The sequence below is a fragment of the Calonectris borealis genome, chromosome 5 (genome assembly GCF_964195595.1).
Source record: "Calonectris borealis chromosome 5, bCalBor7.hap1.2, whole genome shotgun sequence".
Lineage (NCBI taxonomy): Eukaryota > Metazoa > Chordata > Aves > Procellariiformes > Procellariidae > Calonectris > Calonectris borealis.
Genome location: NC_134316.1, coordinates 50458370 through 50474288, shown reverse-complemented (window position 1 = coordinate 50474288; position 15919 = coordinate 50458370). Strand labels below are relative to the sequence as shown.

The window sequence follows — 15919 nt, the reverse complement described above, 5'->3', positions numbered from 1 at the left end:
TGTGGGCTAGCACAGGCATCTTAACCACTGCTTTCTAGCCCTGTTAAATGCCTACAACGGATCTAAAGTAACAGTTATATTGCATTTTATAGCTCTGAAAAATATATGCTGTTTCCCCCGTTGTTAATTGTTAAAAATTGTTAAGCTAGAAATTTTACTTGCACGGCTGGGAGAAGTGAGCTGTCACTCATTCAGCTCCTCACACTGTCAGCTTTGGAACTTGGAGACGACAAACATTGGCACGAGCACTTGTTTTGCAACAGAAACATCCGTTATACTTACGCTTTGCCTCCTGGACACGTTTTGCTATGTTGCGAGAAAAGCCTGCCCTCGGCTCTCCAAGGTGCTGTAGCTTTTTTCCTCTGATGATTTCTGATGCCGATAGAGAAATTGCTGGCAGATTGAAAATGTGTGGGCAATGTCAAATGAACTGTTACTTCAAAATGCACACAGACGACCCTGCTGATTTGGTTGTATTAGTTTACATTTATTCTTAATTTCTAAAAATTACGACTTTATTTTGTTTGTTTGTGTTGTTTTTTTTTTTTTTTAAATTGGAACAGAGCAGCCACAGAATCAACAGATTGCTGCCCTTTCAAGCAACAACAGTCAAGGCTAAGCTCATGTCATGAAAGACTGTCTGGGCTTTATCATCTCTAAAGACAGCCAGGAGTTGTCTAAAGACAGGAAAAAAGTTGCACTTGTAGCCATGTTCCAGTTCCACAGATCTGTGCAAACTGTATTTAGCTTGTGGGGGGAATAACAACCGTATTTATTTCTTGAATAGCACCAAGAATGATAGTACCGCATGTTTCAGTGCCTAAAAAAATGAGCTGTTTTCTCTGTGTTTTCTCCTGTAACTTCCTCGGCGGCAGGGCGTGTGGTGTCCGTGGCACAGCAAGGGCTTGCGAGGGCTTCGTGGTGGTTGATCAGAATCTGACAAGGCCATGCGGAGGCGGAGTAACGAAGTGAGCTCAGCGTGAAATGGGGCTGGCCGGGTGGGAAGAAAGCTGTTCTCTTACATGTAAAAGAGTTAATTATGGTTTGGGGAGGGGAAGGAGTTTCCTGAAGCTGAGCACTAAGTCAAATTAGAAGCACTGTGCAGATACACAACATTTCTTTGGCTGATCGTCTCTCTCTTCACTTCATGCTAAAGATGTAGTGGAAAAGAGAAGATTTTGCTTTACGTCTTTCGTGTGCAGTTCAGTAACACAACTTTTTTGTTTTTTTTTTTTTTTTTTCCTCCCCTCCTCTCTCCTTTCTCCCACATCTCCATTCTCCAAACTGCCAACTACATATACTGCTTGTATTTGTCTGAAGTGGGAAGATTTCGAAGTACAGAAGCTTTGCCAAAGTTTTTTTGTGGTTTTTATCCAAGCTAACTTCTTCTATTTCTGTGGTTTACTTGGGGCTACATATTTGTCTATATGGAGATGATGATCAGAGTGGAAAATATGGGCATTTCGTATTTGGCCTGGCAATTACTTCTCATTCTGCAGAAAACAAAACAAACATAGAAGTCCTGCTTACTCTCAAGATATCTGGTTGCCAAACCTCTTTTGCAGAAGCTCCCTATTGTACCCTTTTTGTAATGGACTGATAACGAGTAGGTTTATTCCCTTGCACAACACCTCTCAAAAAAAACCTTTGTGTTTGTTCATCTTTTCTTCCATTGTTCATCTTTTGTTCCTTTCTAGTGAAATAGTTTTCTTTTCTCATTCTCCAGTTTCTACTACTTTCTACAAGCTGAATGGCTATCTGTATTTAAAGGAACTTGTAAAGTGCCTCTGGCAGAAGAGTTTAGGCACCTCTGTTCTTGCATCTCTGGTAATTGAAATGGAAAGAGAGACCATGCTTGTATTTCTGGCTGGCTCTGTTGGGTCATTAAGGGGCAAGATGGGAGAGGGGGCTGCTGTTGAAGAACTCTGGAAGATTTGCCCAAATTTGCTGTTAATGGGATAGGATATTTTCACCCGTACCTTCTCTGTCTTGCTCTTTTTTTTTTTCTCTTCGCTTTGCAGGACTGCTTGAATTCTTTCATCGTCTTGCCATGCGTGTCCGTGTCTCAACCTGACACTGTGGGGAACTGCTAGTCCAAGGCTGACTCTTTGGTTTTGCTGCAGGCTGAGTCCTTGGGTTTGACGACTCGTTGACATCACTGAGATTGACGCTTCGACCTTCAAGAGAAAGACTTTCTGACGGCCCTGCTCCACTCCGCCTGACCCTATGACTGGAGGGTTCACCCTAGCTCCATCCTTTGCTCTCCAGTTCCACAAGATGGGTTCGTTCAGAAGGCCCCGACCTCGCTTCATGAGCTCCCCGGTCCTCAGTGATCTGCCGCGGTTCCAGGCAGCCCGGCAGGCTCTGCAGCTCAGCTCCAACTCTGCCTGGAACAGGTGAGCAGGACCCACCTGGGCTGAGCTCTCAACCTGCAGCAGCCCTGCAATAAGGGCTGTGCGTGTCTGATCTTTGTGCTTCAGACCATTTATGGCTAAGTTCGTCTGTTTATAAGCACGCGTGGATTTTTGGCATGCCCAAGCTTTGCCGGCATTGAAAGCTTCCATGGAGGTGAAAAAATTAGACTTAGTAGTGTTCAGCCTTGTTTTTGGCCAACGTTGTTCAGAGGTGCTGTCTTGAAGTACCTCTTTGTTAACAGTTGCATCTTTTAAGTATCATTTAGGAAAACACATTCCTAGTACTGTAATAAAGGCCAGTTTCTTAATGCACAACAGGCATTTATTCTCATATTGTGAAGCTTTTACCACAGTCAAATTCCTCTGACAACTGCTAAGCTTGTGGCTTCTACCAGCATTTCCTATTGACAGCCAAATCCTGCCTGCAGTGCGTGTCATGCCGCAATGGCAACTGGAAAAACAATGTGTAGGGTGAAGAGTGAGATATCTTGATCTGATCTAATGGTCTGCTGCTACCAAAAGTGGGTGTTCCCACCTTCCCTTCTGCCAACTTGCACCAGCTCTGCGCTCCGCAGGCCCCTCTCTCTTGCTGACCTAGCTCAGCTTACTAATGTCGCACAAAAGTACCCCGGCAAAAACATCGCAGTTTTGTGCCAGGATAGTGAGGTCCGTGAGGCGTGCAAATGCCGAAACCGGCCCACAGAAGGGAATGCCCGTTAAGGGAATGACACCTCCTCTTGTTACCCATGGCAAGCCCTTAGACCTGCTAACCCATCTTGTATGCTGTCACGTTATGACTTCCTCTGTGCTGGTGAGAGAACTATGAGTTAGCATATCCTCCAACAGCATCTTACAAGCGTTAACAGGGCTTAAAGTTGGGTCTGGCTGAGGTGATGCTGGCTGCAGAACGTCTTCCAGCACAGCCAGGGGCCTGCCAGATGCTGCAGTTTGGGTGGTTCCTGCTAGCATCACTGGATAATGCAATGTGATGTGTTTGGCAGATATTGCCAAAAATCTATGTCTCCTCATAGCTACTAGCCTGCAGCGCACACAGAGATCCCCTGAACAGTCGTGTTAAAGATATATCTGGTGTGAACATGTTCTTTGTGAACAGTGTCCCTGTATCAACTTTCCCTCGCTTACTCTAGGCACAACTTGAGGTTGGTTCTGCTCTGTCTCCCATGAGAGATGTAGGTAAACAAGAGTGATGATTTCCAGGGGAGAAAGAGTGGAAGTATTTAAGTGCAATTAACCTCTCCACCCCATTATAACCACTCAGCTTTTGGCGGCTAGCTCACATTGCGCTCTGTGTTAAATCATACTGGTGGCTGTTATTTATGGATGTTGTACTGTCTCTTTTTTTTTTTTTTGGCAGTGTTCAAACAGCAGTGATAAATGTGTTCAAAGGGGGAGGCTTGCAGAACAATGAACTTTACACTCTCAACGAAAATATCAGGTAGGTTGCTGAAATGCGTGAAAAGGGATTTTTGTTGCTGCTGCTTTGGTGTTTGCTTGGTTTCGTTCCCCTACAGAACTGCAGTTAGAGGATATTGGGGGGAGGAGCAGGGATCGAAGCAAACTTAAGCACAGCTTTAGGGTTTCAGGATTACTTCTTTTTTGCTATTGGGTGGAGTGAATGGCATGGGACACTTGGAAAATCTTTCTTTGACTTGTGTGGCTGTGTAGCTTTGACAAGGACAGGATGTGTATTGACTTGAATTATAAGGATTTTGTCCCCTCGTAGGGAGTTTGCCTCTTCTGTCTGTTTTTTACACATTTTTATCAGGGCATTCGTGATGGTAGTAACATCTCTTTTTCTAAACCCAAGCTTCTCAGAACTGTGGTGTGTTTAAAATGAAAGCAAAACACAGCATTTCATTTAAAAGCTTAATCTTCACATGATAATTGCAGAGCAAGACCTGAAAATACGAACCCTAAAGATAAAAAACCTAAAAGCCTAACAAACATTTTCTAACACTGGTGCTAGTGATGATTAAAAGCATAATTTTTTTTTTTAAAGCGGGTTTCATGATTATCTGTGGTTTCATTCTGATTATTTGGAAAGTTTGGTTAGATAGGACTGTAGAGTAGATAAAGAACAATTTATTCTTGCCTTGGTTCCAAGTGCTGCGAAGAGGAGTATTGTCAGAGCTCAGGGGTGTAGTTCCTCCTCCCTCTCTCTTTCCCACTACATCCATATTAATTCATCATGAATGCTGTCATATAGGTCTCCGCTTCTCCTTTTATATGCCCCCCATCCCTATTTCCTGAGTGCCAAGATTCAAATCACAATTTGGGCTAAGCACGTACTAAGCAGCAGTCTAAACTACTCCTTTCCCTACTTTCAAAATAAATGCAGCTTGCAGGGCACGAGACTCTGTCCTACTTGGTCTGGTCCCAAAGGTGAAAGTTTTATGTCATTCCTTTTGAGAGCTGGGTGAGGGCAGTGTCTCATGCTTTAATGGTATTCTAGCGTGCTCAGGTCAGAAGTCCTCAAGTACTTGGAACAGTCTTAACTCTCCATGGGAGGAGTATTTCTGTACGTGAAAAGAAAAACAAATGTCCTAAGACTTTGGAAATACCCTAACCCACAGCCTGTTGGCAGACCGGGGGAATGGCTTTGGGTTTTGTGACTCGTCTGCCAGGCTGTCGCCCGCCGCGCTGGCTGCAGCCTGCGTTCCCTCCCCGGTGCAGGGTGCAGGCAGGTGCTCCTTCCCACCCTTGTGGGGAGGCAGCACGCCGGGCAGAACAGCCGTGTCAGTGGTTGGACCACGCTCTCTTCATGGTGGTTACTAAAGGGGATCTAGACTTTTCGAGAGCCGGGCGAAGAAGAGGAAATTCTTTGTGAACTGTGTAAGCAGTGCTGATGGTGGGAGGGGAAATGCCCTCTTCCACGGACAGGCACCCCCAGGCAGCACTTGGAAACACTCATCTCGAAATACATGATTAATGTTCCTGCAGGTGCCCTGAGCACTGGTCACCTCTCCAAATGTCATTCTCTAAATAGGCCACTTTAAGGTTCAAGTAGCTCGTTAATGTCCATCTAAGGAGCAAAAGACATGCGTCTGCATGTATGTTTGGGTGCACACCTGCAGCCTCGCACCTGCGACTCTTGACGTGGCTCCCAGCGCACGGTTAGCTCTGTGTGCGCGAGGTGAACCTCTAGCTTGACACCGGGCAAAAAGCTGTCAGACGGCCAACTCTTCTGTGCCCTTAGGTCGAGCTGGGGCGTTTCCCTTGTTTGTAGTTCTCCATTCAGCTCCTTGGTGGGAGTTAGCAAACGCAGTGCTTTAAGAGACTCGGAGATTCTGCACTGAGCTTGGTTATTTGACAGCGGGAAACACAGGAGAGTTTTAAAGTAGGACAGTAATGACAAGACCAGGAGATGAGCAGGTGGTAACATTTTGCTCTGGATTGCTGCCACCAAGTTTTTATCTTGCTGTGATTTGATATCATCTCACTGGATACTTTTTTTTACTGCTCTGAAAGTCAGTTGTCACAGCAAGAGGAAATGTAAGAAACGCCTTCGGGAGACGGGATTTCAGGAAGCAGGAGGTGACCTGGCCGTGATTAGGTGGAGACCCCCCTCTTGGGTTCTCTCTAGGGTGCAAGCCTCTGGTTGCTAGTCTACCTGCATGAGGGTAAGCCCTGCCGTGGGCTTGTCGATCAGCTGGCGGAGAGCCCCATGGATTCTGCCGAAGCCGGTGGAAGAGCTTCTGGCAAACGGGCCCCCAGAGACTTAACTGGTTTATCCATCTCATAGAAATAGAAATGTGCTTTGAGATGGGCGGGGTGAATATAACCGCTCTGAGAGAGAAAGAGTAAGGGCATGTTGGCGTGTGAATAAATGTAGAAGTGTTACAAAATGGTTAGAGAGGAAAGTTGCTGTCGAAATCGACTTTCAGCAAAGATTAGGAAAAAGTGGTGTAGTTTGTTAGTAAGAACCCAGCCTGAGAACTGGGTGGTCCCGGATTCAAATACCATTTTCGAGCACCCTTGATTATACTTCACATTGGTGAAAAGCAAAACTCTTAAAATAGCAAAAAAATGCAATGTTTTGCAGCAGAAAGTGTTGGGCGCCTTTTAAATTTTAGGCAGAATTTACTGCTACAGAATTTATGCTCACAGTCACTGAAAGCTGAAAGTGCAAATGCTCTGAACTTTGTGAGTGTTTTTTTAATGCTTCTTCTGATGTAAAATAATCCTGATTTTTATATCAGAGTTTTGAAATATAAATATGTATTAGAAAATTTAAAACTTTTATCACAGCCTGATTTAAAATCCAACAGTTTTTATCAGAAATACTTGTTTAGAGTGGCATCTGCCTGCATGTATTTAAAATGCCTCTTGTTAAATTCCTAGAATTTCTTTCTTGAAAAATATGCCTTTTTTTTTTTTTTTAAATGCCGTAGTCATGGGGAAGCCGCAGCTTCTGCTTGTGTGTTTACTTCATTGCTCCTCTCCTTATCCTCCCACCTTCTACTTCCAAGAGAAAAGGAAGTACAGCATTAGGGAGATATGCTATTTTCAGTGAAATGAAAGGCATCTTTGTTTAAACAAAAAGCAGAAAAAATGATTAATTTCAAACTAAATAACTTTAAATTGTCTCTCCAACTTTCTGTGCATTCAGGGGGGTAAATGTTTTTTTTGCTTGTTTTAGGTGTATGGTTTATAAATAGAAGACTTCAGGGAAACTGTTTCGTTCCTTCATAATTTGAGAATAGCCTTTGTGGGCATTTGTAGAATATATACCTAAATGTAAACCAAATCTAACCGTGGCCAAAACAACACATTCACGTATACTCATGTATCTTTGGTATGACTGGTACTAAATATACCTGTAAGAAATGACCCCCAATGGCTGTTACTTCATGGCTGCATTCCTTCTGTCTACAGACGGCTGCTGAAGAGTGAACTTGGATCCTTCATCACAGATTACTTTCAGGTATTACGTGATTTGCTTGCTTTCTTTTGAGGTTTGCTCTCTTCAGCTTTTTAACCCATAAAAAAATTAGGACCCCTTTTATATGTAGCTTACAAGTTTCATTTTTGTTTTGCTACAGAAGATGATGGAGGTATTGGACGTTTTTAATGTGGGTCATATAGGCTTGGGAGTAATCATATTTATGGGGGTATGTGCTAAATTAAGGATAATCTTCCTTTGTGCTTAAGAAAGGCTTCTAGTAGCCTGCCAAGGTCAAGAAGGAATTCACTTGAACTTTTTAAAGAAGATGGGATACCTTTTCATAGTTTTTTTTCACCCTATTTCTCTAGTATAGAGAATTCAGGAGTAGGTTTTCTGCAACAGGGGCCAGCAAAAGGGAAGAGAAAAGATAACGGCTGTCTGTTTTGAGGGGGCAGAGAAGGAAGTCCCTATCAGCAGGAAATCAACCTGGGTACTGTTTGCCTTTTAGTTCCATAAATATAAATGCAACCTGTGAAAAAAGCGAAAGATGAAGGATGAGGGAAAACCTGATCAATCACAAATGTGAATAAGTGTACTGCCTTTTACTGATACTGTCCAGATAGACAGAGGTTCAAATGTAACCACATGAAAGTGTGTTGGATGGTTTTGAGAGAGCACTGATGGCTTTCAGTGTTGTAAGTTGTTCAGTGTAGTGTTGATTAAAAAAACAGGAGGTGGCTGCTGAAAACAAGAGGGTTTCTTCCCTTTGAGTAAAAGAGAGAGCGAGAGAAAATTTCAGTACTTTCTGAAGCGGCTGACACTGCTGCGTATGTGCTAACAGCTTAGAAAGGGGGAAAAGACTAGTGTTGTTTCCTATCAGTATTAGATTACATGACTTAAAAAAAATCCCCCAGGCTGTGCTATCAAGTGAGAAGCAAACTCCTGCCCAGGGGTAGTTATGTCTCACTTCTTTAGACCCTACCTGCACAAGTCGTTTACTGGAAAGAGGCGGCTGCTGGCGCCGAATGGCGGGACGTTTCCTAGACGGTGAGTGGGGTATGGTGGCAGCCCGGCGGAAAGGCTGTGAGCCTGTAGCACGAAGTGCCTGGCTTAAATGGAAATCTGCTATTGCTCCTGCTAATTTAAAAACAGGCAAATGAAAGTTTGCAACTGGATATATGTGGTGAATTGAAATTTGAAAGGTCTTGATTAGGTACCCAGTACTACAGTGTTAGGCAAGGTGTGCAAGGCTGGAATAAGCAGACAGTGTCCAGAGGCAACTTCATACACCCGTAAGCCTGAACAGAGCACGGAGCTGAGCACGGTCCCGAGGGACGTGAGGTGCTGACGTATGACTGTTATCTGGTTTTGAAAATTCAGAGTGTATTCAAAGAGGCCTGGGTGGGTTCCAGCGCTGAGTAAGACACAGCTGCATCGTGTTGCTGCGCAAGAGGAGCCGACGACTGCTGGGGACCGGATGGCTCCCAGCACTGGGGTTTGGATGTGTTGTTCTCTTCCTCCAGACTGTAAACCTCAAGCCTGTCACAGTCACGCTGGGGCTACTGGCATTAGCTGAGACACCTTAGATCTCTTAGTAGTAGAGCTGACGACTGAAGAGACTGCTTAGACTACAGCCTGCTCACTGCTGGAGGCTAGATATCTGTGTTCCATCACTCGTAGCAAGCTGAGGGCATCTGATCTTGTCTCGGGAGAAGGATCTGGTCACCAGCACTGTTTTCTGCAAAAGCAGGAGCAAAAACTGTGCTCTTTCACCCTAAAGGCAGGGCTGTACTACTTCAGCCACAGGCCACAATCGTGATGTAGGTACTCAGCGCTGCACCACTGCTGAGAGATGGTGGCCTTTGCCTCGGAGAACGTGCAGTGCGACGGCTTGGCTGCGCTCACCTCTGTCGGTCTCTCTGTTCACACTCGTGCAAATACCTCAGCTTATATGTACTAGTTCACCTGCAGCTGCTGTTCTCCCATGGAAACCACTGGGACTCAAATTTAATTTCTGGGAATTTTTTTGCTCAATGTTAAAAGGAGGAACTTGGCATCCGTCAGACTTAGCCTGAAGTAAAACTCTTGGTGCTGGCAAGCCATGAGACAAACTGTGAGATAAAGGCTATTGTAGGAAATGAGCTTTTTTGCCCGCTGTGAGCTAAGTTGCAGGCTTATTTCTGATTCTAGACTGACAGCGCGTGGCAGTGATAAAAGTTACCACTCCCTCCTGAATGTCTTTACTCAAAAATCCTTGGGCTGTGGAGTGGGGAAAGTCTATTCATGTGCCAAAGAAGGGCTGACAACATTATTTCATTTGTCTGTGGGTTCAGTTTCACTGCTGATGCCAGCTGATTTACGGCAATAGTGCTGCCACCAAAATGAGCAGAGTTGAATCAGGCTGCTGATTTGGCTGAAAAATAACCTTGAAAGAAAAAACGAAGTTTTCAACTACTTCCTTTGACTTGTGCCCATCACCTCTAACATGGGGGAGGTGATGGGAGCGGGTCACCAGGATGGGGAGTGGAGTGGAAGTGCATCCTCCATCTGTTAAAGCCCACTGAAAAGCTATCCCGAGAACCAAGTTTGCTCTTCTCTTAGATTGAAATGAAGGATCAGCTCTCATGTGTAACCAGGCAGTTTTAAATATCCTAGCAGCAATTAGAGCAACTAACTGGATCATGTAATATTTAGATGTGATAAATTGACTTAAATGTTTTCCATTTCTTATGCCACAGCCCTTGTAACAGGAGCCACTAAGGTAATTTCTAAAATCACATTTTCCATTGTTTTAAGAGTTCTGGCTCTTACATTATGTATATTTTATACACACACGCGCGCACAATTTTTCCGACCACTGAATGTTTAAGACTAAAATGGAGCAGAGCTTTTATAGTGAGACAAATCTACCTTTGTGATCAACTTGACTTGATTACTCACAAGTCTTTTTCACCAACACTCATGCAAATTACCAGTTCTTAGCTCCTGAAGTTGCTAAAGGAATGTTTAGGAAACGGATGGGGTTTAGGCAGTCTTTCTTGCTACCAAACCATCATCATACCAGAGTTACTGAGTCTGTTTTGCATTTGAAAGAGAAATGTAATTCCTGTAAGGGTTTTGGTGGGAACTTAGATGTTTCATTCTGAAGGAGATTTGTGTTTATACATCTGCTCTTTTAGCAACCCTATTATATATACAAGCCATCTCCTTGGATCGGAGTCTAAGTGTAAATGCCAGAGGTGGGACTCGTAATATTTGCTGCAGATATGCCTTAAAGCAATGCTTCATGCTCCAGGTTTTCCGGTACTGACTTTGCCCGTGAAGTGATCCGATAGTTTCCTGCTGCTGAAAAGGAGCACTTTGTACCCACCGCTCTGCTCAGTAACCCAGCAGGGCACCATCTGCTCTCACCGCTGGGTTAGTTCTCTGCTGTCAGCTGAACTGCAACAGGGAGGAATCCTATGACCATGGAAGGGAAGAGGCTGGGATTTGGAGGAACAGGGTATGTTGGTGATTGGGACTTCTCTGGGCCAGCTGTAAGATTTTTCAGATAAGTTCTCTTCATTTTCATGCTTTCTGACCTCATGGTTCTGGAGAAAATTTTTTAAATATAAAACTAGTGAGTGTTGATAAATTGATGCATGATCTTCCCGATTCTGCAAACAGCCTAAAAAAAAAACCTTTTGAAAGGATGAACTGTTTCTTTTCACTCTCTGGGGGCTTGTTAATCTTGAAACTCACAGGGGAAAATGGAAATGCTAGCTATTTCACAGCTAACCACTTTAGCAGAACTGCCCGGTTTATGCATGTTAACTCCAAACCGTCTCCTCCTGAGGCAGAGAGACCCGATCCCTTCCCAGGCTCTGTAACCTCTTCCAGCACCCACGGGCTGCAAGTGCAGAAAGTCAAACGCCCAGAGTTGATGCCTCTCAGCCTGACGTCCACTGCCTGCGCTGGCAGAGCTGGTAGGTGAGGGATGGTGAGCGGACTGTATTTCCTCATTTAATCCAACGAGAGCTTTGATGTCTTAAAACCAGAAGCGAAGCTGTTACACAATTTCCAGCCTGCTGCAGTGGAGAGCCACGGGAGGTGACAAGTCCTGACTCAGAATTAGGCCTGGCTTTCTGTTTGTGTGCAAAACCATAGAAACCACAACGTGCGAGCACCCATGTTGCTGGGCTGTCGAGCAAAGTCAAAATAACAAGATGATAATGGATAGCTGTGAAAGTAAGCAGCAGCAGTGACGAGGCAAGCCTGGATCCAAGCCAAATTTGATTTTGTCCGCTCCCTTTAGAGCGGTCAGAAGTGGGACTGGTGCACCTTCCTGTGGTCAGTCCCTCTCGCTGTAGGTTAGCCGGCTGTGCAAGGCGGCTGCAGCGCTAGGGGGAAACGTGCACTCCTCCCTCTACTGTGGCATGTAAAGCTTTTGCTTGTGTCCCTGCTGAATGTCTTTCTGGGACTCCAGCCTACCCAGCGTCTCTCGTGATGCTTGCTCTCCTTTGAAATGCTGCTTTGTAAAGCCATGCTAACAGCTGAAAATGCCACATGTCCCTCTCTCCTGCTTAGTCAAAGAGAAAAACCTGGTGCGTGCGACATTTCTTTCCTTGGCGCCAGGTTTCTACTTCTACTGGTTTTGTAGCAAGGCAAGGAAATAGTGGTGTGGGTTATTGGAGCGATGGTTATCGCTGGATAAGGCAGCACTGGTTCTTCTCTGGCCAAGTCCTGTCTCGTGCCTGCTGCCAGGGGCTGCAGCAACTCGGCCGCTGCACAAGCGGAGAGAATTCACACTTTGTGTGATTTGCAGAGCTCGGCCGTATGTCTACAATACTCTTTTGGGTCAAGCTGGTCTTTATCATTGTATTTCTCTCCTCGCTGGCGGGGAACCCCTGTTCATGCAGGTCTGCTCATTATTTCTGCTTCATTTGGCACTTTCTAGGACTGAGCTTTCATGGAGCAGCTCCAGAGACTCCATAGCAACTGGCCAGCTTCGTTATCATGGACGGAGTCACCCAGCAGCTCAGCCCCATTACTGCGAGCCGAGCAGAGGACCTAGTCTTGGGTGGCAGCGGCAGCAGGGACGCATGCTTTCAGGCCCTGCGCACATTGGCTCCGTAGACGTGCGTGATTCACTTGAAATGGTGCCTGGTTGCTACCGCTCAAAGCGTAGCGTGGGACGGGGTGCCATGTCCTGGCTAAGCAGGGCTCCTGCCTGGAGCGGCGACTTGCCAGCGCAGAGCCGGGGGGCCCGGCCGCGGGATTTTCCCTAGCTGCTGCCTCGCTGGCGCGTTGTGGTCTAGATTGTGGCAGTGCTGCCTACTCGGTCTGCCTGGTCTGCTCTCCTTCTTACTCTCCCTGCCTCACTTTCTCTCTTTAAGTGGGCTTTCTTGTTATCTGTTTTGATCAAAGCTGACTCTAGAAGAGTCATTTTAGGATGTTATTTCATATTTATCTTGCAATTTGTTCTCTATGTAGGATCGAAATGGTCTCTCTGCTTCTGTCACTATTTCCCCTCTTTCTAGAAAAAAAAAAAAAGGATGGGGGCGATGCTCCAGGGATGAGATGCTGCAGCTCACATAGATTTGCATTTTGTAAAACACTGCCAAGAAGTAGGTAGGTGTTTGTGTGCAAGTGGCAATAACTTTGTAGAAAATACTTGCCAAGTGAGTTTGGGTGATGCTTTTCTTCTCAAATTAACATGAGATTATCCAAGAAACAGCGACTATGCGCTAGTACAGCCTGTAAAAGCGTGGTTTAACACTAAAACACAAAGCCTCAGTTGGCTAGAAGAGAGGGCTGCATTTAAGAAATGCTGTCATGTGTAGAAGAAAAACTGATTTTTTTCTTTTTCCCACCCAGCAAAATGGGGTCAATTATTTTGAGTTTGCTCTGGAACAGTTTACTCCCGTTCCAAGCTTATGTTTCTGTTTAATGAACTAGTATTAACTCGTTAATTTTAATGTGGTTAATTTTAATACTGGCCATGTTCGGCTTGGAGACATGAATGGGAAACAAAATTTGTCTGAAATTAAATGGGTGTTCATGTAAACTTTTTCCCCCCCACAAGAGTAGTGGCTTATTGGGAAATAGTAATATTTTTTGATTAGCAGGAGAATTCCTTTGTGCCTTGCTACACTGCAGAGGCATGGCTTTCAGACAAGATGTGAAGTCACCTGTGATGGCATGAGCCTCCTTGATGTTTTCTGTGGAGCTGCTGCCAAAACTACGTAGCGGCTTTTCGCCACCCTTCTGCTTGAACGTACCACCCACAGCAGAGCAAGCCGTGCTAGTGGCAGGGCTATCGCCCCGAAATCCTTCCTGTTCTGCCCAGAGGCCATCACCGCAACCAGGCTGCTGGCAGAGCGCTCCCGACAGGCAACCTTGACTTTGCCTCTGGCAAAGGTGGGTACCATTTTGCCCAGAGCGCCGTGGGAGCCCACGCAGGAGGGGCCTCCATGGCCCCCGCTGGGGATGACCAGCTCCTGACAAGGCGGAGGGAGGGAGAAGGTGCCCGGCACTGCTGGTTTGAGAGAGGAGCCCCTGCTGTTGCGCCTGCGACAGCTTCCACCTTCAGTTATTGTGCTGGGGGAACTGGAATTGCTCCTCTGGGTATGGATGGAGAAACCCGCCTCCGTTTCTCTAACAGGGAAGGGGAAGGGGAAAACATCTGTGCCGGGAAAAAGGAGTTACCTGGAAAGTGTCTACGTTTTACAGCGTGGTGTGTGACTGCCTTCAGATTTTTTTTTTTTCATTCCCAATGATTTCAGCGCAGCTTACTTTGCAAGAGCAGCGAGCACACGCAATTTGTGGGAGAGTCTTTGCTGAGGAAAAAATGAAAAGTGATTTTTCTGGAGCTTTGAATCCTGCCCTCCAAAACTCAGGGAATTTGAAAACTAGCTGCACTTCTTGGTGGTATACCTGAAACAGTTATTGTGGTCTTCTGCACTGAGAAAAGTAGGGGGAGTTTCAACCTGCGAGATTTCACAAGGTCACTTCTCTCTGCTGCAAAACATCTCTCCAAATTTCTCGCCTGCGTGTACATGTGGGGGGTTAACTCAGGGCTTCGTTTCTCTGCAGTGCATGCTTCACTGCAGCGAGAGTAAGGGCAGGTTTGCAGCACCTGCAGCGAGAGTAAGGGCAGGTTTGCAGCACCCGCAGCGAGCGTATAGCAGCCTGCGGTGTCCCAACAGCAGGGTGAGGACTTCACCCTGGGGATCCAGGGAAAGCTGACTTGGGGAGGGAAGGGAGAAACTGCCTCCCCAAGCGCCCCGTTCAGCTGTAATTGCAAAGAGACGGAAGGTGGCAACTAAACTTTTTCAAATAAATGGGCCCTTCAAGCTCACTTGGTGTGAGAATTTATCTGGTCTTGCTTGCAAATAAAATATTTATTTTTCCTCTTAGCTCTGTGCCTCTGTGTTGCCTCTGGAAACCAGGGATAAAGCAGTAAAATGAGACTTGTAATCTAGACAAGGTCTGATACAGACCTCCGCTGCACTTGTTAGATTGTATTGATTTGTCAGCAAACCCTGTAGGGTTTTTTTAATGAAAATTTACCTGTCTGGCTTGACCTGAGGGGGTAATGTTCGGATTTAATCCATTTCTAAGCCTGTGACTTTACCAGAAAAGACAGATAAGTAAAATTTCAAGATATTTTTAAGATGGGGAGAAGGGAAATGAAGTGTGGTGTGTTTTTTTTTTTTAAAAAAAAAAAAGTCTCTCTCTTCCACAGGAAAAGGGAAAGTTTGAGAGGGTAATTGAAACATCTGCAGTAACTATATGGAGCTAAGCTTTTTTTTTTTTTAGAAACCTTAAGAATGAGATGATCCATTTAGCACATGGAATTACTGATAATACATTCATAACAGCATTATAAATTCTTTACTACAGGGTAATGATTAATATATCTATTTTTAATAGATAGAACTGTGCTGCCCATAAAGGTGTACAAATGTGTATTTTGTTTGCTGACATAGCTGTAAAATAAAAAAAAAATCTCTGAAGGTAGAAAGCATCAATAATACTAAGTTATAAGCAAAGTAGCTGGAAAATTGTATCCACAGTGCTCAGGAAGCATATGTAAATTGAAACCTAATGTTCCAGTGCAGATAGAGAAGGAATTCATATTTCTTGAGAGAAACACAAAAAACCAAGCATGATGCCCCATATATATATGTGCATATACTTTTTTATTAGATAGTAGTTTAAAATGACACAGTATTAAAGACCCTCTGTAAATTTTCCCTGCGATATATGAGAGGTAATTACCTTGAGCTATAGGTTGAAAAATGAAGAATTGAAGTACTTTATTAATAAACTGAAAGCATTTGGAAGGATTAAAGTGCAATATCACTCCAAACATTATCTTATTGTACAGGCAGAAAAATATTTACAGTGTAAGTTTCACTTTTTTTCCCCCTCATAATTTTTTCTGTTCCAGGTTTCTTCTTCCCTCCTTTTTCACATATTGTTTGTTTTTTCCTGGAAAGTCTTTTTTTTCCTGTCGTCCAGAGCCTGACGTGTAGTCGTTTATTTCTGCTGAACAAATCTAAAATTTGAATGGAGATCCCAACAACTTAATATTTCCCTCCAAAACCTACATTTC

At 44.6% G+C, this 15919-nt stretch overlaps 1 protein-coding gene across 1 annotated transcript in view; it reads left to right on the top strand.

The window, feature by feature from the left end:
* The first annotated feature begins 1252 nt into the window (after positions 1-1252).
* The window catches only part of PRR5L (proline rich 5 like), a 33415-nt gene continuing 18748 nt past the window's right edge, over positions 1253-15919 (top strand). Inside the window, exons 1-3 of the mRNA XM_075152367.1 lie at positions 1253-2396; positions 3790-3870; positions 7311-7359. Of these exons, the coding sequence (XP_075008468.1) occupies positions 2227-2396; positions 3790-3870; positions 7311-7359 (300 nt within the window). The 5' untranslated portion in view covers positions 1253-2226. The remainder of the gene's footprint in view (positions 2397-3789; positions 3871-7310; positions 7360-15919) is intronic.